This window comes from Podarcis gaigeae (genome assembly GCF_964106915.1).
Source record: "Podarcis gaigeae genome assembly, chromosome: 8".
Classification (NCBI taxonomy): domain Eukaryota; kingdom Metazoa; phylum Chordata; class Lepidosauria; order Squamata; family Lacertidae; genus Podarcis; species Podarcis gaigeae.
In genome coordinates this window covers 29,392,686-29,420,211 of record NC_139684.1, presented here as the reverse complement: position 1 = coordinate 29,420,211, position 27,526 = coordinate 29,392,686, and the positions used below count along the sequence as shown (strand labels likewise).

Here is a 27,526-nt window from a genome sequence, read left to right as displayed (position 1 = left end):
CAGCCTGCTCACCTGCAACTGAGCAGGAGTATCTTTAGGTAAATAGTAAACTATTACAGGGTAAATGTCTCTGCAGAGACATCACCTTGCCAACAAAGGTCCGTATAGTTAAAACCATGGTTTTCCCAGTAGTGATGTATGGAAGTGAGAGCTGGACCATAAAGAAGGCTGATCGCCGAAGAATTGATGCTTTTGAATTATGGTGCTGGAGGAGACTCTTGAGAGTCCCATGGACTGCAAGAAGATCAAACCTCTCCATTCTGAAGGAAATCAGCCCTGAGTGCTCACTGGAAGGACAGATCCTGAAGCTGAGACTCCAATATTTGGCCACCTCATGAGAAGATAAGACTCCCTGGAAAAGACCCTGATGTTGGGAAAGATTGAGGGCACAAGGAGAAGGGCACGACAGAGGACGAGATGGTTGGACAGTGCTCTCAAAGCTACAAACATGAGTCTGACCAAACTGCGGGAGACAGTGGAAGACAAAAGTGCCTGGCGTGCTCTGGTCCATGGGGTCATGAAGAGTCGGACACGACTAAACGACTAAACAACAACACAAGGTAAATGTAAATGGCTGTCAGTCCACTAGAAAAAATCCAAAACCCACAACTGGGTAACGCCTTTATTATCACCAACCATTTTAACCTAAAGACCGTGATTAAACATAAACTTCAACTTCAAATAATATCTGACCCCATCTTCCACTACCATCTGCTATGCGTAACTCAAAAAAACTCAAAAAACTGCTCATTTTTGGGGGGTGACACATTGGTTGTTCACACTAAAGGCACCAACCTAAAGCTGAATTTATCAAACCTACACATTCCAAAACACAGACTTCCTTCAAAATTAGCACTTGTTTGAATTTTGCTATGCAGTTCTCCAAGCAATGTTTACAAAAATGCATATATCAGAGAAATGCTTTTAGAGATAAGTTAGCTAGTGAAAATTACATACAAAACTGCATTATATTAGGGAAAATTTCTTGCAAAAAAATGTGCACGTCTGTCACAGCTGCATACAAAAACGTGTTTATTAGGAGAAATTCACACTAAAATGCTGAATAATTTTCATGTAGATTTTTTTTTCCTAGGTGCAAATTGCTGCAGAAACTTATGGAGAGCTGGATTTTAAGATTGGAAAAATAAGGAGGTGAGAGAAGCAAAACTGACAGATGCTTCCATTCCTGCCTGTCTGTGGATTTTTCAGCTTGATAACTTTATCCTTTAAAGGCCCTGGCACCTCTGTATTCTCACTAGGCCCAATGAAGCTGCAACACAATGGCTTTACCTGTGTCAGGGTGGATGTTAAAAGCAGGGAGAGTCCCCTCTCTGTGCATCAAGCCATATTTCACTTGGCCATTGGACCCTTCATCTGCGTCTGTTGCCTCCACTTGCAACACGAAGGTTCCCACTGGCTGGTTTTCCAGCACAGAGGCATGTTCACGATAATGCTGGCACTGGCAAAAATAAGGACAATGATAATAATGCAAAGACACGCTTAAATACAACTTGACATATACTGCAAAATCCAGAATATTGGCAATCAACTCCAATCACTCAACAAATAAGGGTCATGCTATCATGATCTCAACTGCATAGTTTTGTCCTTGAGCTGGAGACCTGATGCAGAAACCAAGGGGAGCACCATGACCTTTTGAAAAGCATGGGAACTTTTATTTTATTTTTATTTTTTGGTAATGTAAACAGCAGGCACGGGCCTCCAGCCCTGCACCGGGGCCACCACAGGGTGTGAAAGAAACCTCTACCTGCTCCCCTCTCCCACCAATATAAAGTTCATTGGAGCTGCACCCTTAGCTCTGTGAAAGCTGTGTGCCAAAACTGAAGGGGGTTCATAGTTGCTCTCTCCAAGTATTTGACATGACGCAAGGCAGCCTGTTTACCTTCTGAAACACAGGTTTGTTGTTATTGACATCATCCACATGCACAATGACCAAAGCGGTGCTTGTAAGAGAGCGAGGTCCACCAGAGGCATTGTCATCTGTAGCCGTGATGTTAAGGACATACTCCGGACCCTGCAGCCTAGGAAGCGGGCTTGAGCGAAGACGGATTAACCCTGTGAAAGATTTCAAAGGGAGGACAGTTCGGAATCATGTAACTTGGAAGGCATAAGGGACCTTGGAGGTCCTTCAGTCTCACCCCCTGCTCCATGGTGGGGGTCATGCAACTACAAACATCTTGACAGATGGGTGCCCAATGTCTGCCTAAATGCCCCCAGCAAAGGAGAGCCCACCACCTCCTGAGACAGGCTGTTTCACTGTTGGAAAACTCTTCCCGTTAGAGGGTATCTCCTGTCGTTAAGCCGCAATCTGCTCTTTGTGATTCCCACCTCTTTGTTTCAATCCCACCCACTGGGGCAACAGAGTATTTTAAAATATGACAAATGTATTTTGCTGTTGTAACTGCTGGTGAGGTCAGAGGGTACTGGATTTGGAAAAGGCAGACCTGGGTGCAAATCTATGCTCAGCCATGAAGCTGCCAGAGTGACTCTGAGCCAGTCGCTCTCTTTTGCAGAAGTATTGTCGGAAACCATGCACCGAACAACCTGGATGAAGGGTAGGATATAAATCAATCTCAGAACACCTTTTAAAGCTGTTTGCCAAATGTTTGAATTTCAAAAACAGTAGCTTCATGCCATGCCAGAATTCCAAATGATTAGCTATATCAGGTAATCGTGTCCAGCAGAATTATGCAGTATAGCTCTTGCCAGACCAAACCAACTCTAGCTGGAGAGGGCGAGGGAATAACTTGTTTGAATGCTCCCCTTGTGTATGAAAATACCGTACTTCCTTGCACAACTTCTAGCTGAACCCTATCCTTGAAACACTGGCTTTCTATGTGCAGAGTATAATATTTACTTATATTATAGATCCACTGATTGATTTATTGATTGAACTAATGCCATTTTTAAACTGTAAAAAATAAAATAAGAAACCCAAAATATCTGCTGCCACTGCAGTTATCCCCCTTAAGTACTCCCACTATCCTAGAAACATGCTGAACTGGTTTGCCCCTAAAATTGTACCACCACCTTGTTTCAGACAGAGGGACAAAATGCCCACTACTGTTTGAATGAGAACATGATTCTTGGATGTGGGGGGGAAGGTCCCAGATCTGAGTCCTGCAGCAATTTTTCGGGTATATTGTATTTGCATTCTGACCCTCTGCCAGTCTTTAAAGAGCAAAGCTGACAGTTGCTGTGAGGAGCTTCTCTTCCACTGGGCCTTGGGCTGCAGCAACCTTATGGGTCATATGAGGGCTGGCAAAATCAGAAATACATTTTTAAAACAAGTTTGTTTTAAAAAGCAAAGCAAACTTCCGCTATTTAAAAAGCTGCAGTGAGCAGATGTCATTCATTCCTGTGCCAGCACCATCCTATTGTGTCTTTTATTTATCCGATGTAATAAGAAGTGTCGTTTGCAAATGGACGGTTATGAAGATGACAAGTGCCACTCACTTCCCCTTGCAAATGCCTTCGCCTTCACTGATTGTATTTTGACATGTGTCTTAGCTTCACCTTGGCATTTCAGGGTATCAAGCAAATTGTCATTGACAGCGCTATATTAAAATAAAACTGCCCAAGGAGACAGCATAGATGTTGGGGAGTTTGACCAAGCAGGGGGTAACAAAGTCAAAAATCAACACAGAATTCACACCTGTTACAGAAAAGATGGATATATGCTAAGGCCATCTCCACAAAAGCTGGAAAACTACAATTGGCAACCAAGCAAACTGTCCAACAGAGGAAATGTGTTAATCTCCTGCAAAATAAAATTTGCTAAGGCACTTTGAGGACAAGCATGGCTTGAGATTTCATAAAATAAAACCTAACTCCAGTGGGTGCAATTCTTCACCAGATCTTTCTAATTGTAATACACATTTATTTTGCAGGCCAATCATAAGCCAATAATTCAGCATCACCTCATTTGTGAGGAAACATCTTCTAGAAGTAAAAAAAAAGTGAATTCTGGATTGGGTTTGGAACAAATCAGTCCACAAGTTCATGCCGCAGAAACCCCACCCAGCAAGAGGTAGTGGGAAAGGCTCATCAGAACTGGTGTGTCAGGGTTTTGGGGCTGGGATACTGCTGCACACACAGCAGTAGACAGGCTATAGATGAAAGAAGGAACCAGCTTCCATTCTGCCCCTTAATCACTGCATGCAGTACTGTCTCTGTTCTGCTGCAGCTCGGCTTCTGACAAAAAAAAACACCTTATTCATCTTGCTGATGGCTGTGATGAAATTCCATGGAATTAGTGATGTTACCATTATTCCAGTTCCACACCATTCATTTGAATGCAAAAGAAATGGAATACAAAGTGCAGGGTGTCATCAATGAGATGTCCTTTGTGGACTGAAACCAACAACAACAGTGAATATCAAATGTATCTGCTGGATTGATCTCTGTTCTGGACATGGCTCAAATAAGCAGGAATGGGAAACTTCCACTCCCGTTCCTGGTTTTGTGGGAATTCTTTGGCATCCTTAATACAGGGAAATGGGGAACCACTGAAAAAGTTGCTCCTGGCATCCCTGGGTCCTGCTGTAGATGAGCAATGTAACAAAAAAGGAATACTGGGAATCATGGTGATGCCATTTCCCACAGTTCCCAGTGTCATCTCTAATCTGAGATGAATTCTTTACAGGGGGAGGGTGTTTTTCGACTCAAAATCTAGTGTTTAAATTCCACCCATCCCCAGTTTTGGAGTTTGACCCATCATCAATTCTGTTGTCTAGCTCAGCTTTCCCAATCTGCTGCCCCTCCAAATGTTATGAACTACAACTCACATCAGCCCCAGTCAATATGACCAACATATGGAGGGCACCCAGCTGCGGAAGGCCAGCCAAAAGAAAAAAGTGGTGTTGAGATGCCAGATCTTTCAGCATAGGAGCACTATGCGGCACCAGTTTCTTGGTGGTAGAACTGCAGCGATGAAATGGCGTAAACATCAGTGGGATAGTTTGCATCACTGGCAGTTTTACCTTAACACCTGTGGCATTATGAGGCCACTAAGCATTTGTAACATAAAGCAAGCCATAAAGGGGTGTGGAAAGCTGCCATCTCTACAGGAAGATGTTTGTGTCAATTACTTGTACCATCGTTTGATGGCATCTGTTTCCGGCTTCTGAAATATATTCAGATCTGGAGCATTAATATTGCAAAAGCAATAGTTGCATAAAAAATTAATTTTTTATGGTAAGTGAACCCCTAAGACTTATCAAAGATGAGAAGGACAGATCTGTGGCATCTTATTTACTTCTCATTAGCTCCCTGGCTCAGGAGAGTCCAGAAAGGCAGGCGAAGAGTTTGACTGGAGCCACATCAGGAAAAGTCATCAGTTACTCCAAGTAAGATCTACCACATTTTATCATTAAAATTTGCATTTTTGAACAAAATTTAATCTTAAATACACATTTATATAAGCATGTTTGATGATTTTTTAAAGCCAAGAAGTGCATTGCAAAGTTCAGAGAAGCATTAAACCAAAGAATAACTGCATTCCAAATCCATACATTCATCTGGCAAGCATGACTTAGGTCAGTTTGCTTAAATGAAAGGACCAAATGAAATCCTCGAGCAATGTAAGTCAAGAAGACACATATTCCTGCTTTCTGTTATAGGGAATGCTATGAGATCAGTCATTAAGAGCAGCAGAGAAATGCTGTGAGTTCAACACATCCGCATACAGATGAGAAGCAATTCCCAACAGCAAGGAAACCAGTGACTAGGATGCAATAGACATGATGTACCTGTGTTTTAAACACACATGAATAACTATAACAGCTTAGACACAAGCTCTGCCCCACCTCTAATCACATGCGACATCTAGGAGCCAAAAATCTATATGGGAACCAGAGATCTAAGATGCAGAAATTACATATTTACCCTTCTGAGGGTCGATAATGAAGTTTCCCTTTTGATTCCCTTCAGTAATGCTGTAAGCAACACCGTCTCCATCAGGGTCTATGGCATGAACCGTAGCTATGAGCGTGTTTGGACCTGCATCCTCCGAAACGAAACTCCGATAGCTGTCAAAGCGCATAATGTTAAGTGTGGTTACTTGGAAACAGGGTTAAAGGGAATCAAATCTCGAGTGCTAAATGCAGTGGAAAGACAGTAAGAAAAGACATCCCATTTGCTTCCCCATTCAGGAAAAAGAAAGGGCGCTATGCAAAAGAGAAGTCTGGAGCGCTATGGGTTCTCCTATCCCTGTTTTTTTAAAACCCCTCCGTCATAGGGCATCCTGTTGATAGGTATGCATACTGTATATATACATCCTTGTATAAAACAAGTCACCTGGAAGCCACAGGTGTCCAAGAGTTCCATGAAGGCGAGTGAATGGTCTCTTAGCAGGCTAGCAACTTGGGTTGGCTTATTTACAAGGCTGATTTATTTGGGAGTACGGAGCATCACACACGATGCTTCCACTCCTATGATTTGCTCACCATGCTTTAAAATACCTGAATGCCAACCTTGCTTTTTAAAACATCCATGAGGCAACTTAACTAAAATCAAAACTTAAAGGCAATAAGGGCAGCAGAAACCATTTCACAGACAGAAACACTTTTTGTGTTAAGAATTGTGTTGCATTTGAAGCAGCCGCAACAAATGCAGAGCCAGTGAAGCAAATAAATCAACTTGTTAAAACGGGAACTTTCTGCCCAAAACATTTTCAACTCATCTGCTCTGTACTTTGGTTACAAAGAATGGACTGAAATACTGCAGCACCTGTGTAGGGAACACTTTAAAATGTTTTCCGGTGGGTGACTGTTTGGCATTTTAAACCTTCATCCCCACCATAGCAGTGTCAACCCAGCCAGCCATGATTCAGACACCAAAAATTGTGGGGGCACGCACAATCCAGCCCATGGAGGGATCTCCGCAGAACTGATCCGGCCCAGGCAAGATAAACCTTGCTGACCCCTGATCTTGAGGAAGGGGTTGGCTTATAAAGGGCCACATGAATCAATCCCAGTGGGAATACACAGCTATTACTGGCACCCCCAAAATCTCACCTCATTCCACACAATGACCTGGGGATGATCAAACACCACCAGGATGCCGCAATCATCGCATGGAAACTCCGACATGGTACTAATCAAACGACATCTGAAGCATTGACAACAACAACAACAGGCATATACTTACATTGTTTGTGAGAACCTGGGAACTTCGTCATTGATGTTTGAGAGGCGGATCCTGACCGTCGCTGTCCCAGTTCTTGGGGGCTCTCCTTTATCTACCGCCATGATTACGAATTCATACAGGTGATTAGGACGCTCGTAATCTAGCTCTGTGGCTGGGAAGATGGTGCCGTGACTGGAAATGCTGAACTCTGAGCTCAGGGTGTAATAGAGGATTTCTGCATTTTCTTCAGAATCACAGTCATGGGCTGACACTGTTGGGGCAAAGGGTGGGGAGGAAGGAGACCTTTCAGGATTTTTGCTTGCAAAAGATTATATTCAAGGATTTAAAAACAAAAAAACCAAGATGCTGGTTTAATAACAGAGTTAAGGCTACATCATGCTGGCTCTGCAAGCTCTGTGGACTGCAAGCTAGGCCTGGGGCCTTTATCAGACATGCTCCATGCTCAGCAATGAAGTTGTCCAAAGGCACAAAAGCCATGAGAGACAGTGTGGTGTAGTGGTTAGTGTCAGACTAAGACCTGGGAAAGACCAGGAATCAAATCCCCACTCAGCCAGGAAGCTCACTGGGTGGCCTTGGGCCAGTCATGGTCTCTCAGTCTAACCTACCTCAAAGGGCTGTTGTGGGGATTAAATGAGGTAGGGGGCAGAAAAAAACATGCATGGCGTCTTTCGTGTAAATAAATAACAACTACATTGAGGTGGCTTCATTTGGGCAGTTGCCATATCCACAGCTGTGTGTTTTTTCCTATGTATGTGTGAAGTTGATGTAATCTTCAGCCTTCAAGATGCATATGTTGAAGATGTCCTATCCAATAACACACACGGGAGGGACTGCAGAAGGACAAGAGCTGACAAAATATACAGAGGCAGAGGAAGCTGTAAGAAGAAACCTCATACAGAAATCAAACCATGGATCCATTGATTCATCGGTACAACAGAGGGAGGCAAGGGGTTAACTTCAGGGGTTGCTAAGGATCCAGCTCCTGCCATCAGCGGTTATGGAATCTGTTGGGTGACATAACCTGGAGAGCACGGTCATTGGCTGTACCTGGTCTATGCTTAACTGGTGGCAATGATGGCTCTCGAGGAGTCCAGGTGAGTCGAGGGGCAAGTCTGACAACAAAATGTGAAAATCTTTTGCAAACCTTGTAAAAGTGCAGTTGTTACAGTCACAGTTTCGGGGACGTTGTCTTTGGTGTAGATCGACTGCTGGAATTCTGGGGCACAGTCGTTCACGTCTGTGATCACAACCCAAACCTAGAAAAAGGACAAAGCAAGGGAATGTTTAGCAGCACAAAAAGTCGATTGGCTCCTGTGCGTCTGCACAGCTCCCCAACTCACTGCAGCTACCCCACTGTCAAGAGGGCAGCTTCCTGGCTCCACATCCTACCACCCTGGCCACTGCTGCTACCAAGTATCCGCAGTTTGTAATGTAAGATGTTAGGATTTCTCTCAAGCTCCTCCAATATTTTTCAGTGAGTTTCTTTTTGAAAAGTCATTTTCAAACAGGGATGGAAAAACCTGTTCAACTACAGTTCTCTCGGTTTCTCATTTTCCCCCATTTTAGATTCAGTCCTCCATGCTTCTGCAGCACTTTCTGGATTTTTTGTAAACAAAAGCCTCATGAAAACTCACCAGTTCAGGATTCCAGCCACTCCATTCCATTTGCCCCACCCGCCGCCACACCAAATTGCATTGCACAGCCGCTGGACACAGTTAGTTCTCATTGGGTTGTTGTTGTTGTTTGCTGTTGCTCCTCCCCTCATCTCTTAAGTTTGTTTGTACTTTGGCAAACCTCAGTATTTCTCCCCGCCCCCAGGCTGCTGGCACCTCCCTATTGTGCGTACGCAATGCTGTCCTTGCTAAATCAGCAATGGCACTCACAGCTTGGGACACTGGAAACAGAGGGAATGACTGGAGAATTGAATGTGCATTGCTGTTAAGGGTTGCTGACCTCAACAGTGCTGCTGAGCTGTCCCTGGTTTTCTCTTGCTTGAACCAGGAGGAGGTACTGGTGCTGACCATTCTCGTAATCCAGATTTCGACTGAAGTAGATGTCCCCTGTCCCCTGGTTAATGCCGAACAGGCCGTTCGGATTAGTTAAGAGGCTGTAGCTCAGGGACTTGTTTTGATGTGACAAAGCGGACACGGTCAGGAACCTGGAAAAGGTTAAAAGAAATCAACAATGAGCAGCGCAAGAGGAAGCTGCTTTCTAACATTTTCATAGGATGCCACTCCACTTTGGAAACCGGCAAAATTTTTAATATAATTATGGAACATCACATCGCATCTAGATCCATCCACACCAAGCATGTGAAGCACATCCAGCTTAAAACACACAGCTACCCCTCCCCCCCAAAGAAAGAATCCTGGGAACTGTAGTTCCCCCCTCACAGAGCTACAGTTCCCAGCACCCTTAACAAACTACAATTCCCAGTATTCTTTGAGGGAAATTATTTGCTTTAAATGTATGGTGTGAACCTACACTCAGTATAACTAAGGAACACAACCCAGGATGGAACTCCAAAAAGGTGAAGAATCAGAGCTGTGCAAGGCAAGAGCAGCACTGATTGTCCCTGGCTGAGTTTACCAGGGATGGAGAACAGGCTTGGAATCATATAATTATAGAGCTGGAAGGGACCACAAGGGTCATGAACCCACTGCAGCAATCACTGCCCCAAATGGAGCTTGTTCCCGAAAAGCTTATTGGTAACCTGGGGGCCCTGCTCCTGGGGACCCTGCTGTGCTCAGGGCAAAGCAGCCACCCAGCCCTGACACTGGATAGCTGTAAGGACATAAGAAGAGCCTGCTGGATCAGGCCAATGACCCATCTATTCCATCATCCTGTTTTCACAACCAGATACCTGTGGGAAACCCATGAGTAGGACCTGAGCACAAGAGCCCTCTCCCTGCCTGCCGTTTCCAGCAACTGGTATTCAGAAGCACTGCTGCCTCCAATTGTGGAGGGCAGAGCATAGCCATCATGGCTAGTAGCCATTGAGAAGCCCCTCTCATGCATCAATGCAGGTACAGCCACGGGGCATCACGCCTCCCTCTAAAGCACCTGAAAAGAGCATACTTGACTGTTGCTGTTGTCAGAGGGTGTTTTGTGCTGTCCTTGCTGGTAACAGAACTGTGAATAAAAATTGTTTGGATCGTCACTCTTCTTTATTACGGTTTGTCATAATGTAATTGCTTTGCACTGCCTTTTATATGGCTGGGGATGTATTGTGTCTTTTTTTTTTTCTTCCCATGCTCTCAAGCACAATGTGTGTGGAAGATGAGGAAACAAAATGACTGGGAGGACGACGATGGAAAGCTTTCAAAAGCCATCAGGATTACTTGCTGGGAAACTGCATTAGGAATGCATTTTCGCAGCCTGCTTCATTGCAGCCTTAGTTGTTTTCTTACGCATGACAGGCTGAACAATCATGGCAAAAAAAATGGGTTTTCTTCTTGTTTTTCTTGATAACATACACACACAAAAATGACACATTATTGACTTGCAGCATAGCTCAGTTATTGTTGAAGAACTAAGTCTTCAGTTTGGCATTCAGTGCCAAATACATTGCCCTGCGTGTTATCTCTAGGGTGGTGGGGTGTGGGGAAATACTTTCAGATTTCTACACATTACCATTTCAACAGGTAAATAAGAGGCCTGCTGCTAACTAACCACTCCTAATAAGCATATAGCAACAGCAGAAGTCTTTAAGTTTGGTCTTGGGCTCAATGTCAGCTCCTTGCGAGTTGTTGTGCAAGAAAGCAGTTGATCTGTGCACCTCTCTTGGGTCTTCTGGGTCTTCCCCAGGGATAAAGGGAGAGATCCCCTTTGTATTTTACTTCCCAGTCCATTCAGACTTATGTCAAAGGGGTGGGTGGGAAAACAAAGGAGGAATGGGTGGAGACATGGAGAGTGTAATCCCCCTGCAATCAATCCATTGGTGCTTGTGTCAAGCGATGTGGGGGGGGGGACACTTCCAGGCAGAAAAGAGGGCACAGGTGGGCATACACAGAGAAAGAGAGATGGGATGGCACAGAGCAACCCTGCAATGCTACAAACTCTTCCCACCAGTGGTTCGGCCTCCATACACCATTGGCTCCAGACCACAATTGACCCTTTTCATAGGAGGTCAACGGACTTTCAACAGGGGAAAAAGGTTCCCTACCCCAATTCAATATTTGGGGCTTTTTAGTACCGCCAGAATCGCCCGGGAGCATCCCTTCAAAATCTAGTTTCATGCTGGTATAATAAATGTATACATGTTTCAGAAGCTGCAGACATCCAGATGATCTTCAAGCAGATTTAATAAAGGATCACAGTCCTCCCGCAAACACCACATGCTCGCTGTGAGCCTCATGAAGAAGCACGACTGAAGAGCCGATCCCATGGTGGCCAATTTTTGGTTTTGCTTTCGAGGCAGCTTCAGCAAAAAAACATGGTTCTTAGAATGCAGGGGCAGTAAATCGGATAGTAAACCATTTAAGTTTAATCCGATAACACATGCACTAAATTATGACAGATTGTCAGATGAGCTCCAAAGTTCAGCAAAGTACACGGGAGTCTCCTAGACTTTAATGGGTCAAGCCCTACATCTGGCAGGATTATAATAGTTCTTATCCTGAAAAGAGGATGAGTTGCTATATAGTATATCACCTCATGTGAGCAGGCAAGTACCATCCGTCGGCTCAGTTCAACGGGGAGGCCTCCTACAACCACCCAACCCATTTGCACTGACAAGGCGTCATTTGAAAGCCAGAGAAGTTCGAGGTGTTTTAATGTTCATTAAATTCATTATGTTTTAATGTTTCCTTTTCTTTCAACAATTTATATACCGCTTTAATACCGTAGGCTCTAAGCACTGTACAGTAGGGCTGAAACGATGCAATGAAGATGAAATCTGCTTAAACTAACCATGAAATTGGAATCCTGAAATCAAAAGGTCTTTTGTAGACTGCCAGAAGTTCAAAAGGCTCTTACCCAGGAGGGGCTTGCATAGAAATTGGCCCACAATACTGAACTTACAGCTCTTGCAGGATACAAGTTGTGTGTCTGAACCAAGTGGGGGTCACTAACAGTGACACTTCCAAAGGCCTCGTTGACTTAGCAGGGATATAACTGAGCAAAACTGACTCATTAATTGAGGGGTGGAAGGAGAATTCAGACTGAGGGGGACATCTGCTTCCTTTGGTTTTGGCCTCTTCCCCCCTCCGCACACACACAAAATGGGGTACTATCTGTAGTTTCAAGGGCCTCCAGGTCAGGAGATTTACTAAACAATGGCTACATTTCAATTATTTTATACCCCGCAGTCCCCTGGGAAAAGCGTCATTTTGGGGCATTGTGGGAAATTAAAATGGCTGCTCAGCCAACAAGCATGAGGGGCTCAGGGTGGGCACTGGTACAAGTGGCACTTAGAATAATAGAAATGTAGTATTGGGAGGTGTACCAAGGATCATCTTGTCTAACCTTCTGCAACTTATCACAGCTCTGGGGCACAGCAGCTGCCTGGATGTGCCAACTACTGTATGTGTCTCTACTTCCAGTATTCCTGTCCCCATCTGTTCCTTAGACGCAGCTCAGTTCCAGCTACAACAAAATTATGGAACTTTATTAGCTGATTTTCTGTGCCTTGAGGTTTTCTGTTTGCACTATTCAACCTTTTGATTAAACCAATCGACCTCCTGCTTGTGTTGTCTTCTGTAAGGAGTTCCCCAATTCAATATAGTAATTTAGGACTCATAATTTATTAACAAGCAGCACACATCAGCTGAACTTAAACTTTCTTTCTCGCTGATAAAGCTAACTGAAGAGGCCTATTCTCAAAATGCCATTAAAGGTGCAGGACACAGCCTTCATCACAATTTTGGCACTCACGGTTCTCCCAGTGGAAGATTTTCAGGGACGTAAACGGAGTACGACGTGTTGGCAAACTGTGGCGCTCGACGTCCGGCGACTACAGACACTGAGGCAGGGGAGCCCTGGCGCCCTGGTTTGTCAGCTGCCAGCACAGTCAGCAAATATTCCCTCTCCTTCACCAGAGGCAAACCAGTTGTTTTGATCCAACCGGTATCTTTTTCCACTTCAAATCTGTTTTCTCCACCTGCAAAGGAACAAAAAAACCCAAAGAACTACGTTCCAGACCGTGGTCAACAGACTCATGTTTTGAAGTGGGTAACTGGTTTAACATTAAACCTCACCCTTTCAGTCTGTTTGGGAGGAAGGGACTGGATAGGGACAAATAAATATATAACCACAGGAGCTATCTCCACTGCTTAGTCAATATTCACTTGAAGGTTCTGACATGACCAGGAACTCAGGGTGGAAGGGGGGGACAAATCAAGTTTCTTAACAGCTCATAAGTGGCTCCTGGTTAGTTCAAGGAGGTAGACGGGAGTCAGCAGCAGATGGCATGGTGAGGAAAGGCTGACATCCCAACAGATGAGTCGTGGCTTCCTTCCAGAAGGGATGAGGTGGCAGCAAGGCCAGTGGGTCCAAATGTTCCTGCTGAGCCAATCCGCTGGGATCCTTCCCAGAGAAGCTTGAGATGCATTTAGCTACAGGTGAAACAGGTTGCACCTGGAACCTTCTGGATGCAAAGCATGTGCTCTCCAACTGACCTACAGCCCCTCCCTCTCATTCACCCCATTGGGTGAACAAGACTCCCTCAAGTTCAGTCTGCCCTCAACCAGCCCACCAGCTGCCTGCATCCTTACTAACAATTAGTCTTGGTCAGGCTTCCTCAACCTCGACCCTCCCGGTGTTTTTGGCCTACAACTCCCATGATCCCTAGCTAGCAGGACCAGTGGTCAGGGATGATGGGAATTGTAGTCTCAAAACATCTGGAGGGCCGAGGTTGAGGAAGCCTGGCCTTGGGGGTGGCAGTGACTGTCAGCTTCCTCTTTCTCCTCTTAGTGTTGCCTTTGTGGAACTCAGCAGGAAAGTGGAGAACACTGGGCTTCCTGTTGCATCTGCCTGTCTTTGTCTCTGGTGCCACCTGCTGTTGGCCTCCCTGCTTTTTACCCTTCCGGTCCCAATGGGCACCAGTCTCCACTGTCTTTAAATAATGGTTAATTTGACCGGGTTTTGATCAGAATGGTGTTGTAGAAATAAATACCAAAAAAGCCCCACCAAGTACAGAGTGAGACAGGAGGGGGTGGGGGGGGAATCCACAAATCCACACAGAAACACTCCACCTGTGCTTTTAGAAGCTGCATTTACCTTCTACCAGAAAATATTCAACAGCTCCATTTTCATCTTCATCTTGATCCTTAGCCAAGAGCTTGTACACTTTTGTGCCTGCTGCAGCTTTAGGGGAAACAGTTGCTAGGTAAGGGAAAGGCTCCATGGCCCATTCAGGGACGTTGTCATTTACATCTGTCACTGTGAGGTCCAAATGCACCAGGTACCAATTCTTTCCTGTTGGTTAAGAGGGAAAAGTGTGTTAGCATGAATGGACTTCTCAAGGCAACAATAGTAGTGCTGTGAGATTGTGGGGGGATGGGGGGAAGTAGGCTGCATGCCAAGACCCTTCTAACCCCAGCAAGATCCAGCAAGTGTTTAAATATAATCCAGGCTAGCTTCCTGAGAGGGTGATCACCTGGGTGATGGGCCATTAAGTGGAACAAAGGAATAGGCTTGAGACTGGAAAATGGGTGGGACCCCTTAGGCAGAAGGACAAATCCAGAGCTGAAATTTGCAGTGATGCAAGTCAAAAGAAAAGCAGCAAGCTGGAGAGAGAATCAGACCAATGTTTGGTTTCTGTCTGAATCCAAGGCTAAAGCTCTCTCTTTTGCAGTTTTCACATCTCTTCACATGTAGGTCATCTATCAAAGCATATACCATATTTTTCACTTCTTTGGTTAGCTTGTGTGACCTAACAACTGTTCAGTCGACTTTGGAGAGTTTCCTGCCATCTGTGCACAAGAAACTCATACCCTCTAATATTCCTCAAATAGGGACTTTTCTCACTTACCCACAACTGACCCTCTTCAGCCCCACATTTTTTGTGTATTTCCTCCCCCCTCAAGCATTTCCTGTCAAAACAAGAGTGAGTGCCACCAGTACCACAACAACAGGATACAGCACACACACACCCTCCACCACCCTGAGAAATCTCCTTAATCCCAATTTTATTTTATTTTCTTCTTTGGGAGCTTTATAAAAAGAAAAACACACACACCAATACAGTCATACCTCGGGTTACAAACGCTTCAGGTTGTGTGTTTTCCAGTTACGGACGCACCAAAACCTGGAAGTACCGGAACGGGTTACTTCCAGGTTTCAGCGCTCGCACATGCGCAGAACTACTAAATCATGCTTTGCACATGCGCAGAAGCACCGAATCGCAACCTGCACGTGCCTCCCGCACAGATCACTTTCGCAACCTGAGCGTCCACTGTAAATGAATTTTAGAAAAAAGATAAGATTAGACCCAGAACCACAAAGCCCATTTTTATATATATATTAAAAAATCAGGACTCTTTGCACTTTGCTACTGCCTGGCATCCACCAAGAGCCTTTAAGAGCAGCAGAAGCTGCTGACTCTTCTTCCCGCTCACTCTGATCTCTGTGGTGTCTCCGCACTTGTGCGAAGAATTTGTGGCAGTTTCTGCTGCTGCTGTGGAGATGCCCACAACTGGGCTGGTGTACATCATAAAGGAATTCTGGATGATTACGGCTGGTGTGTGGAGCACTGCGGTGTGTGGAAATGCCCATTTGTGCCCTACACAAGGGGGCCGTAATGTCTCAATTGGCCCTCGAGTTGAACAGAGAACTGCTAAAACGGCCTCTGCATCTGTTGCCATCTTAAATTATTTCTCAGCATGCTTGAAGTCTGCCGTTGCAGGAAACATTCAAAATCTAGGGGCGTGATCACTACTGCTGCGTTCAGGACAAATGGTGTGGAATTGCAAGCATCCTATACAGAAAGAAGCACACTCCTGGTGCACTAAAAAGAACACCCCGCTCCCTCATAGGGAGTGCTCTAAATATAAACCTTTGTCACATACCCTTTTATCTCGTAAACAGTATAATCTTCTTGTGGTACTCTTAATATCCCTGAAGCACCTCTAGGGCAAGGAGTATAATACACTTGCTTTCCTTCTCAACTACCTCCCTGCAGCCATAGTAGGGGAAGAAAAAGAACCTATGTGGCTGGGAAGTGTATTTTTTACTTCAAATATAGGAGTTTTACCCTTTACAGTAGATTTCCAGTGATACCATTAGAGTAGGACTTTGGAGAGGGTCCAAAAAAACAACAGGGCATTTTGAAGTGCAGTTAACACATAACCATCTAAAAGGGTTATGTGCACTAACAGCCAGTGTGGTGTGGTGGTTAGTGGGAGAGACCAGGGTTCAAGTCCCCACTCAGCCAAGATGCTCACTGGGTGACCTTGGGCCAGCCACTGTCTCTCAGCCTAACCTACTTCGCAAGCTTGTTGTGACGACAAAATGGAGAGAGGGAAAACCATGTACGCCACCTTGAGCACTATAGAAGAAATGCAACAGGTGTAACAAATGAAGAGACGGGACCATGGAATCCAAAATCTAAAACTAATTTCACCCACTGAATATCACTTGTTTGTCCTTCTGTTTACCCGTCAGGGATCTGTACAATGTGTCACGTGGTAAGAGGTCTGTCGGGATGTCTCATGACAAGGTAGCAAGTTTAGCATGTACTATCATAATCTGATGTCTATAAACAACCAGTAAGTGGATTCCGGTTAGGAAAATTCCCTGGCGCAGTGATTAACTATGCCAAGTTTCTTAGTATAGACTCCAAAGCATTAACCTTTTATAACCCTTAAGTACTTTCTGTCCTTTCTAAAAATAAGAGTGGGATCCTCAACCGCCCACCACCCCACACCAGCATCCACAGAGCTGAGCAAGGTTATGTCCATTGCACCACAATGAAACTGGTTTTTTACAAGTGTGAAGGTTAATAATAATAATAATTTATTATTTCTACCCCGCCCTTCTTGCTGGGATTTCCCAGCCACTCTGGGTGGCTTCCAACAGAATATTAAAATACAATAATCTATTAAACATTAAAAGCTTCCCTAAACAGGGCTGCCTTCAGATGTCTTCTAAAAGTCTGGTAGTTGTTCTTCTCTTTGACATCTGGTGGGAGGGCATTCCACAGGGTGGGCGCTACTACCAAGAAGGCCCTCTGCCTGGTTCCCTGTAACTTGGCTTCTCGCAGCAAGAGAACTGCCAGAAGGCCCTCGGCACTGGACCACGATGGGGGTGGAGACGCTCCCTCAGGTATACTGAAGGTTAAGCTTTGTTCAAACTTTGATAATTTTCTGTGTGGATTTGGGGGCCCATAAGTAAGCAGAGAGATGCAAGATGCAGAGGGCGGGGTAGGCAGCTTGCAAAAAAAAAAAAAGAAACTAGTACAAAGTTGGTCCAGCCATGCAAGAAAGCTCCATCTACTTTTGCACCACTCCACTCCTATGCAAGTGTGAATTTTGCTCCTGTAGCCCATGAGCAGAGGCAGCCCATGTGGTTTCTTCCTGATATTTTCGACTACAGCTCCCATTGTCCCTGGCTGCTGGCTATGCTGCCTGGGGCGAAGGGCATTATACATTGGCTACTGCTGTCCGACACACTCAGCAGAAGCTGCAGTGTGATGGACAGGACTGCGTAGGAGAGGCCAACGACCCATGGGGGGGGGGAAGCATGGGGTGAGTGTTTGAAATTAAGATCCCCATCCCGACACCACTTCAAATGCTTTCAAGCAATTTTTAGTCCGCTGGAGGATATTTTGAAGCTCAGTCAAATGCAGAGTGTGGAGCTGGGGTTTTTGCAGCAGGTTTTATAATTGGTGAAAACCACAGGAGGGGGAGACTGTTCTTGTGCTCTGATCCTGCTGATGGGTTTCCCCAAAGGCATCTGGTTGGCCACTGTGAGAACAGGATGGGCAATTGGTCTGATCCAGCAGACCTCTTCTTACGTTCTTAAGATGGTTTAACAAAATTGATGGGATGGCATGACCATCACAGGCCCAATTCACATTGCTGTTTTGGACGTTTAAAGGCTTTCATGTTGTTGGACTAGTGTGCTGGAAGAACCCCATCTCTTACCCATACATTGAGATCTTCAGCTGAGGGCCCCACTACCATCTGGTTGTAGAACCCCAGGTTGTACTCCAAGTCCGTGTAAATAAATACTATTTTATCTGCATTTACCTTGGCGTTAATTGATCATTGCTAATTCCCTTCCTATAAGCAAGAGTGTACTGGCACTGATTAATTGGCAAGAAATATAGAGGGCAATCACCATTCTGGCAAACTTTCTGCAGATCAAGCTCAAAACCTCTTCTCCATGAACACATGTGTAAATAAGAAGAAAGGAAATCCTGGGGGCCTTCTCAGTGACAGCCCAGATGTGGAATGCACCACCCAGAAAGGTTCAGCTTCATGGTCCTTTTTTCACCAGGCAAAAGCCTTTAAAAATAAAATCCCTAGGTTTTTTTAGATGCATTTTGAAGACTGCTGTTTTATTCTTCTTTTACAATTGTGTGACTTTCTCCCCCTTTTCTGTTGTTTTTACATTTTAGTCTTTTTGTAAACCATCCTGGGAATATGACTGAAGGGCGGCATGAAAACATTTATAAATTAATAAATAGCCTCTCCATTGATTTCGGCAGAGAGCGTGCGGAGGAGGTGGCCTCATGCCTGAAAAGGGCCCGTGGGCAGCAGCAAAACATCAGCCTACCGGAGAAAATCCTCTTGCCCCACGTTTTTCTCCTGAAATCAATGGACACCGTAGACCCCTTCAGGAATTACATACTTATTAAGCAAACACTTGTTTGCCAGTGTGGTGTAGTGGTTAAGAGTGGTAGACTCGTAATCTGGGGAACCGGGTTCGATTCCCTGCTCCTCCACATGCAGCTGCTGGGTGACCTTGGGCCAGTCACACTTCTGTGAAGTCTCTCAGCCCCACTCACCTCACAGAGTGTTTGTTGTGGGGGAGGAAGGGAAAGGAGATTGTTAGCCGCTTTGAGACTCCTGAAGGGGAGTGAAAGGTGGGATATCAAATCCAAACTCTTCTTCTTCTTCTTCTTCTTGTGGGGGTGAGTATGGTTGTGTAAGCTCCAGCCTCTATCAACCCCCCCACTTGCACGTTTTTAAAACTTGGGGAGAAGGGTTCTGACATGTATAGGTAGCCTTCATGAGCACAGGAGGGGACCCTGCCACTTTAAAAAGTCACCCCCTAATTCACAGAAAACAGCAACAGGGATTGGAGCTATTTATGCATTTATTATCATTATCATTATCATTATTATTATTAATTATTATTATTATTCATGCATTTAATTTATACCCCCCTTCCCCCCCCCCCGATGGAGATCAGAAGAACATTCCGAAAGAGTTAGAACATTCTAAAAACAATGACAACTCAAAACAGTCTTCCATCCAGTGATCTTGAGGCTGCCAGAAACAGTGTTCTTCAGCCCCCAAATGCCTGGGTAAAGAAAAATGTTTCCAATTTTTTCCTGAAAGTTAATAATGTTGGGGGCAGGCACATCACACTAGGGCAGGGATTCTGCAAAACAGGGGAACCACCACTAAGAAGACCCTGTCCTGGCTCAGCACTAACTGGGCAGCCCCTGGGAGTGGCCCCACCACCAACAAGGTCTCACCTGTTAGTGAGGGTCCACTGTGGTTGCTACTGAGGAAGGCACTTGTTCAGGTATTTGGGTCCCAAGCCATTTAGGGCTTTGTATGCTAGCACCTATACTGGGGACGCAGGTGGCGCTGTGGGTTAAAGCCTCAGCGCCTAGGGCTTGCCGATCGAAAGGTCGGCGGTTCGAATCCCTGCGGCGGGGTGCGCTCCCGCTGCTCGGTCCCAGCGCCTGCCAACCTAGCAGTTCGAAAGCACCTCGGGGTGCAAGTAGATAAATAGGGACCGCTTATCAGCGGGAAGGTAAACGGCGTTTCCGTGTGCGGCTCTGGCTCGCCAGAGCAGCGATGTCACGCTGGCCACGTGACCCGGAAGTGTCTCCGGACAGGGCTGGCCCCTGGCCTCTTAAGTGAGATGGGCGCACAACCCCAGAGTCTGTCAAGACTGGCCCGTACAGGCAGGGGTACCTTTACCTTTACCTTATGCTAGCACCTATACCTTTAATTGGGCCTGGCAGTTCACTGGCAGCCAATGCAGGGTTTTCAGGACCAGTGGCACAAGGTCCCTTCAAGCTGCACCTCTTAGCAACCTAGTAACTTTACTCTGCACTAGCTGCAGCCGCTGTACTGTCTTCAAGGGCAGCCCCGTATAGAGCACATTACAGTTAGTCCAAGCAAAAAAATTATCTAGAGCATGGACAATTGAGGCCAGGCTATCCCGGTCCAGAAATGGCCTCAGCTAGCCCCCTTGTCCTCACTGCCTCCCTCAAATGTTTACTTAACGTGCCTCCATTAGTTTCAATAAGCAGATTGCAAACTGTGCACAGAGGGGAACAAATTATCAAGGATTTGCGAGCAATTTGGAGGGTGGGGAAGTGTCTGCAAAGCTCCTCAAGGTCTTGCAAGCTTTTCACGGAGCCTGTTCCCAAATCCCTGGCAGTTTTCAAAGTGAACGGACAAGGTTGTTCTCCTGTTCCTAACACACAATTTGCTGGCCTGTAAATCTGCGCTTTTAAATTAGCCAGCAGGATCCAGAACAGGCCATCCTGTCCCTCGTAAACCGAGGCACAATCACACTCCACTCTTAAACCTGCTTATTTATTGGAATTGCTTATATATCCAGCCTTTCAGGATTCGGATTTCTTCCAAGGCAGCTTGCAAGAAACATACACTACATTTAAGACTGCTACAAAGCGTTGTAACAAATACAGTGGTACCTTGGGTTAAGTACTTAATTCGTTCCAGAGGTCGTTCTTAACCTGAAACTGTTCTTAACCTGAAGCACCACTTTAGCTAATGGGGCCTCCCTCTTCTGCCACACCGCCGGAGCACGATTTCTGTTCTCATCCTGAAGCAAAGTATTTAACACAAGGTGGTATTTCTGGGTTAGCGGAGTTTGTAACCTGAAGCATATGTAACCTGAAGCGTATGTAACCCAAGGTACCACTGTATATAAATAAAATATGAAAGTACCAAATAAAAAAGTCATCAGTACCTTTCCCACAGGGCTGTTGGTGGTAGCATGGCTGGAGAAAACTACAGCGCCCAAGATTCTTTGGCTGGGGTGCTTTAAATGTATGGTGTGTATGGAACTCCTCCTACCCTCCCCTATGTGGCAATGCTGAAGTAAGAAGCCTTTTAAAGAAGATCAAGCCAGATGGGTGCAGGATATGAACACCCTTCACACATTTGCAGATGTGCAGCTCTTTAATGAGATATGGTGTTACATCTTCCCATTTTATTGCACAAAAATTATCTTCTATTGCATCAGTTGGAATGGGAAAATTGGGACATTGAGACTATGTATGCAAACATGTAGATAAAAAGGTAAAGGACCCCTGGATGGTTAAGTCCAGTCAAAGGCGACTTGGGGTTGTGGCGCTCATCTTGCTTTCAGGCTGAGGGAGCAGGCGTTTGTCCACAGACAGCTCTCTGGGTCATGTGGCCAGCATGACTAAACTGCTTCTAGCATGATGGCACACCAGAGTGCACGGAAACACCGTTTACCTTCCCACCACAGCGGTACCTATTTATCTACTTGCACTGGCGTGCTTTAGAACTGCTAGATTGGCAGAAGCTGGGACAGAGCAATGGGAGCTCACCCCGTCATGGGGATTCGAACCACCTACCTTCTGATCAGCAAGCCCAAGAGGCTCAGTGGTTTAGACCACAGCACCACCCACATCCCTACGCGAACATGTAGAACATGCTAGCTAGAGACTCCTCAGTTGGATGGCCCCTGCACCTAGAAAAGACTACGGCCACTTGCAAATCCAGCCCCACTTCCCACAAACTTTAACGGTGACATCTCTGACTTCCTCCTGCACCACCTGCCACAGTTAAAAGAGTTGCAGTGCAGAGATTTAGACAGGGCTGCACATTTCTGTGCCGTGGCCTACAAACACGACCAGACAAGTTGTGGAAACAAATCTCACAGCGCCCGGCAAAGCATAAGCCGACAAGGGCTTGCCAGAGGACTGAGGAAGCGATGAAGGGACTGACACGGACAATAATGTATAATGCATGCAGGCGAGGGCATGTGGAGGGATTTCCAAGCCACCCTTGCAGGGGAGAGAGGCTGCCTTACATTAAGCAGCACCAGCAGCTGTTCTGAAGGGTGTTCTTCGTTCATGCTGGTTAATTCAATCTGTGCTCTCAAATAATTAAAGCTCTTTTAAAAAAAAGAACTGCAGAAATGTTTTATATTTGTTGTTAGCCACCCTGAGCCCAGTTTTTAAACCGAGAAGGGTGGGATATAAATAATTATTATTATTATTATTATTATTATTATTAATCCTGCAGGACATCTGAGTTTGTGTGCAAAACTGGCCACTGCATCAGGTATAAAGGTGGAAAGCAGAATGCTGACTTAGAACTACCCAGCAAACCACGTCCAAATTAAATTGATTATTTGATTATTTGGTTAATTGGAACCAACTATTGAAAGAATGATCTTCCTCTCCGCACTCAGGGGTCCGAAGCTGAAAGACAGAAAATGTACCCTGCTTGCAGTCCCAAAGCATCTAACAGGCGAATGCCTTCTGCTCACTTTCTCCAAGATTTGGGAAGAGCTTCCTTTGGCCCTCCTTGTATCACATCACCACTGTTGTGAGCTCTGGCCTTCCGCCAAAGTCCACATCATTTTACTTGGGGCAGGGGAGGGAAGGAGTGGCCAGCATCCATTCCACACTGGGGTTCTTAAGCCAGCCCTGATATGCATAAACCATGTTGATATTGGGTGTGTGTGTGTGTGGAAAGACATGCACAAGAGTAGCAAGGGAGAGAGTAGCAGCTAGAAGTCTTGTTGGTATAAAGGATCCTACAAACACAACCAGACAAGTTGTGGAAACAAATCTCACAGCGCCCGGCAAAGCATAAGCAATATGTAATAAGCGTTAAACAGGAGGTGTGTGGAAATGTACCCAAACGTTATATATTGCCATTGCTCTGAACACACAATTTCCCTCTTGAAAACCCTACTCTCACTTCCTGTCTCCTTTTGGGCTCAGCACACACTCCTCATTCTCACCATCAAAGCCATCCACAGCCTTGTTACACACACACACACAGACACACACACACACACACACACACACAATGCAGAGAGGAACATCAGAAGCTGATTCATGTCTTTTCTATCACATATTACTTGATCCTTTTATCTTTTTTTGTTTTGATTTCATGTGTGTCTGTCTTGTTTTGCATTTAAATCCTGTTTATAATTCATTACTGTAAGTTACTAGTGGAAACAAAGAATCACAAAGTTGCGAGGGTGCCCCCCAAGAGTCTAGTCCAGCCCCTTGCAATGCAGGAGTCTCAACAAAATAATCCCTGGCAGATGCTCATCCAACCATTGCTTAAAAACCTCCAACCAAGGAAAGTAGTCCATTCCCCCATCCAACAGCTCTTACAGTCAGAAAGTTCTTCCTAGGGAACTTTATGTTACGGGGCAGAATACAAAGTTCATTAATGAACAGATTAAATAATCTGGAGGTGCCTGGGATTGAATCTGCATACTTCTGCATGCAAAGCAGGTGCTCTACCACTGCTCATGGCCTTGCCTTATTCAGCTCCACCACCCAAAGGTCTCCCCTTCCTTCAAACAGCTCCATTCTTCCTCATTTCTCCTTTTGCCAAGAACTGCATCCCACAACATCTGTGTGAGGCCATCTCACTCCTTCACTTGCTCCATTTCTCACCTTTTCCAAGATGTGCAAACTCTGCCTCCATAACATCCTCCAATTTCCCCCAGTATCTGGTGCCCTTTGGATGTGGTTTGACTACAACTCTCATCAACCCTGCTCACTGGTTGGGGCTGATGGGAGTTGTGGTCCAGAACATCTGGCACCAGGTTGAGGAAGACTGCCCTAATCTAACTAAACCGAAGTACATGCATATGAAATGAATTTGCATTTTACCTCTGTTTTCTCTGGCCACCATCTCCTTTAGTTCCCTCTGTTGTGTTGATTCATACACTGTAAGCAAACTGAGGGAAAGGCCTCTCCTCTTTGACATTATGCAGTGCTGGTGCTCTAACAGCAAAAAAATCTTTAATAAAAGCAGTAGTAGCAATAATACTAGCCTTGGAAATCACACTGCTGGTTCCACAAGCACCTTCTGTTCCCATTGCAGACCAGCCAGAGAAGAGCAAAGAGCGAAAAAGGTTCAGCCATGCTGAGGACTGCTGGGGCTAGTGATTGACTGGAAACACAAACATCCATCCTGCTCAAAAGTCTTGGTGTGTCCAAGCCCAAGGCTGGGCGATATATTGACCGGTTTGAAGTCCATATCGCGATATTAGTTTCATAATTTTTGACCTGGCAATATATCACAAATCATGAGGGTGTGAGTGGGTGGGTGTGCGTGCGTGCTATGCAAAAATCACAATGCAGGAAATACCATGAAGCCTGCATTGCTCCATCCTTATTTCAGACATCGTGATAGATCGGTATATCACTACATTTAACTGCTGATATATCATGATGTTGAAAACCAGAAATTGCCCAGCCCTAGCAAGCCCTGAAAGCATGCTTACCAATGTCAGTTGCTACATGATGCTAATCACACACCACAGCCTATTTTCATTAATCTACCCACATAACAATATAGATCATTTATTAGTGGGTTCCAAGTGCATCAAGGAGTTAATGTTGAATTCTATCCAGGTGGTGCTTCTAAGTGCTGTATTCTAAATTTTATTCGTGTGTGTGTGTGTGTGTGTGTGTGTGCGCGCAGACACACACACATGAGAATGTGATAAAGCTCCCTCTTAGCAACCCAGCTGAGGAAGGTCAGAAGTCACCTTTTGTTTGGAATTTATTCTGGTACATTGTTTTCAAGTGGCTTTTAAAGATGTCATCACTGGAGCAAAATGAGTCCCCTTTCACACTGGGGGGATAGAAGAACTTTATCAAACAAACAAGATTAAGTTTGACCCCTGAACTACAGCACACAGACTTCGGGACTATGACGACAAAGTGTCAAATCAAAAAGGGTGTTTTTAGCCTACGGGGCATCATTCCCCCCCCCCCCATTCCTGCTCTCAAGGATCTTCAGGACCATGACGACTGCTACGTTCTGCTGGCAGAAAACTTGAGAGAGGGAGAAATGGAAATATTTTTTAAAAAACAAGATGAGTTTGACCTTTTATTTCTGTTGCCAAAGGACAGAAATTTGTCATCTCCCACCCGCACCCGGTTTCTTTGCAACAAACAGAATGCTTGCTATGAATCTGAACGACTGGCACAAAAGCATGCATGTTTTGAGTTATTACTCTGGCTTGAAGGTCTATAATTATTGATGACAGCTGATCTTTCTTGTCCAAGCTAATTTTGCTACGGTGTTGGGATTCTCGTACCGCTGCACAGCCTGGGTTCTGCAACAGACTCTCACCCACACAGAAAATACAGTGTCAGGTGGGAACTAAGCAGGATAGCCAACGTGGATCCTGCTGCAAGAGAGCCACAGTCCTGGATCCCTACCTCACTGGTAACTTCCAGTAATAGAAAATGCACGGCAAAATAAACTACTGGACTCTCTCCCACAGGAAGCCGCGATGGCAGCCAACTAACTTGGGTGGCTTTGAAAGAGGATTAGATAAATTCATGGAGGAGAGTAATGCCATCATTGGCTACTAGCCATGATGGCACTGCTCAGTCCCCAACATCTAGAGGCAGCAATGCTTCTGAGTATCAGTTGCTGAAAACCACAGGAGGAGAGAGTGCTGTTGTGCTCAGGTCCTGTTTGCAGGTTTCCCACTGAGGCATCTGGTCAACCACTGTGGGGACAGGATGCTTGGCTAGATGGGCCATTGGCCTGATCCAGTAGGCTCTTCTCATGCTTGAATATCCCCAACACATGGCAAGCAATGAAGCATAATGATATCACATCATGCACTACTCTGTGGCACTAGATCAACTTTTGCCCTCCTGGCAATTGCTGGATCAGCTGAGCTGCTGCTTTCAGAAGCAGTCACATTTTCCTTGTATAGTTTCAGCCTCAGACGTACAAGTTCGTCATAGAAATCTGCCTTCTACCAGGTCAGATCCCAGCACAGAGTGCAGTTTTGTCTACTCTGACAGGCAGCAGCTCTCCAGGATCTGATTCAGAGGCCTTCCCTACTGCCTGGTTCTTGTAACTGGAGATGCTACAGGTTGAATCTGGGATCTTCAGTATGCATTTCTATCTCCACAATTCTTTGATTTCTCTTTGACATCTTCTCCAGTGTATGATTTTCAGTAAATGCATTTTCTTGCTCCTTATTAAACTTTAAGGCTTCAGAGACTCCCTGTTCCCATCCTTCATCAGTCAAGGCAACTCATTTCCCAAGACCAAAGAAGAGCCCTGCTGGATCAGGCCAATGGCCCATCTAGTCCAGCATCCTATCCCCACAGTAGCTAACAAGATGCCCCAATGGGAAGCCCATGAGCAAAACCCAAGCACAAGAGCAGTCTCTCGTCCTGTGGTTTCTAGAAACTGGCATAAAGCAAATTATGAAGTAGCTTCTATCTACTTTACCTCATGACAGTAGGCTGCCATAGGAGTATTTATCAAGATACAATGCACAAAAAGAGTATTTCCATACTAGCTAGACTATTTGGATTCTCCAAATGGATCATGCAAGTGTACCCAGCAGTAAATCCAAACAAGGTTAATGAAACCTACTCTCAGGTACATTTACACAGCATTTCAGATTAGTTCCAATCACTTTGACAAAGCAAGTTTTTATTTGAATCTAAGTAACATGTTTAGATCACACCTTTCCTTGGACAGGGTCATGAACTCAACCCTGAGCAGTGGTTCAGTCTCCAAACCAAGGGGCAGTCAGACAGATCATCAGGAGGACCAACGGCACAAGCAATGGGCATCCTGAACCCAGGCTCAGATCCCAACCTGGAACTTCAGCCCATCAGCTGAGAGATCGTCAACCAGAGATCCTTGAATTGGGAGTCCCAAAGATACAAACCATGGACCAGATTCTTCTGAGGGACCAACCCCATAATGGGAGTCAACAGAGAGATGAGCAAGTGATAAGCTCTAGGCCAGAGGTCTGCTCCTGAAAAGCCTTCACTACTCAGGAACAGGGTTGAACAGGGGTGGGGGAGAAACACACAGGGGGAGGACATAAGGGATGAGGAATCTAGGGTCCTCCAGAACTCCATCAGCCCCAGAAAATAAGGTCAAATATGATGGGAGCTGTAGTTCAACAGCAGCTGGAAAGCCACAGGTTT

General features: G+C 45.3%; 1 protein-coding gene across 4 annotated transcripts in view; it reads right to left on the bottom strand.

The window, feature by feature from the left end:
- Positions 1–27,526, bottom strand: part of LOC310849778 (neural-cadherin-like) — a 93,762-nt gene that overhangs the window by 46,977 nt on the left and 19,259 nt on the right. For all 4 annotated transcript variants that reach the window (XR_014567081.1, XM_083750416.1, XM_083750417.1 and 1 more), the window contains exons 2-9: positions 14,389–14,586; positions 13,045–13,270; positions 9,124–9,328; positions 8,315–8,426; positions 7,171–7,420; positions 5,908–6,050; positions 1,904–2,076; positions 1,291–1,459 (exon numbers count right to left, since the gene is read on the bottom strand). Coding sequence is in view for 3 of the 4 variants with exons in the window: in XM_083750416.1 (XP_083606542.1) it covers positions 1,291–1,459; positions 1,904–2,076; positions 5,908–6,050; positions 7,171–7,420; positions 8,315–8,426; positions 9,124–9,328; positions 13,045–13,270; positions 14,389–14,586 (1,476 nt within the window). In the remaining variant the exon portion in view is untranslated. The remainder of the gene's footprint in view (positions 1–1,290; positions 1,460–1,903; positions 2,077–5,907; positions 6,051–7,170; positions 7,421–8,314; positions 8,427–9,123; positions 9,329–13,044; positions 13,271–14,388; positions 14,587–27,526) is intronic.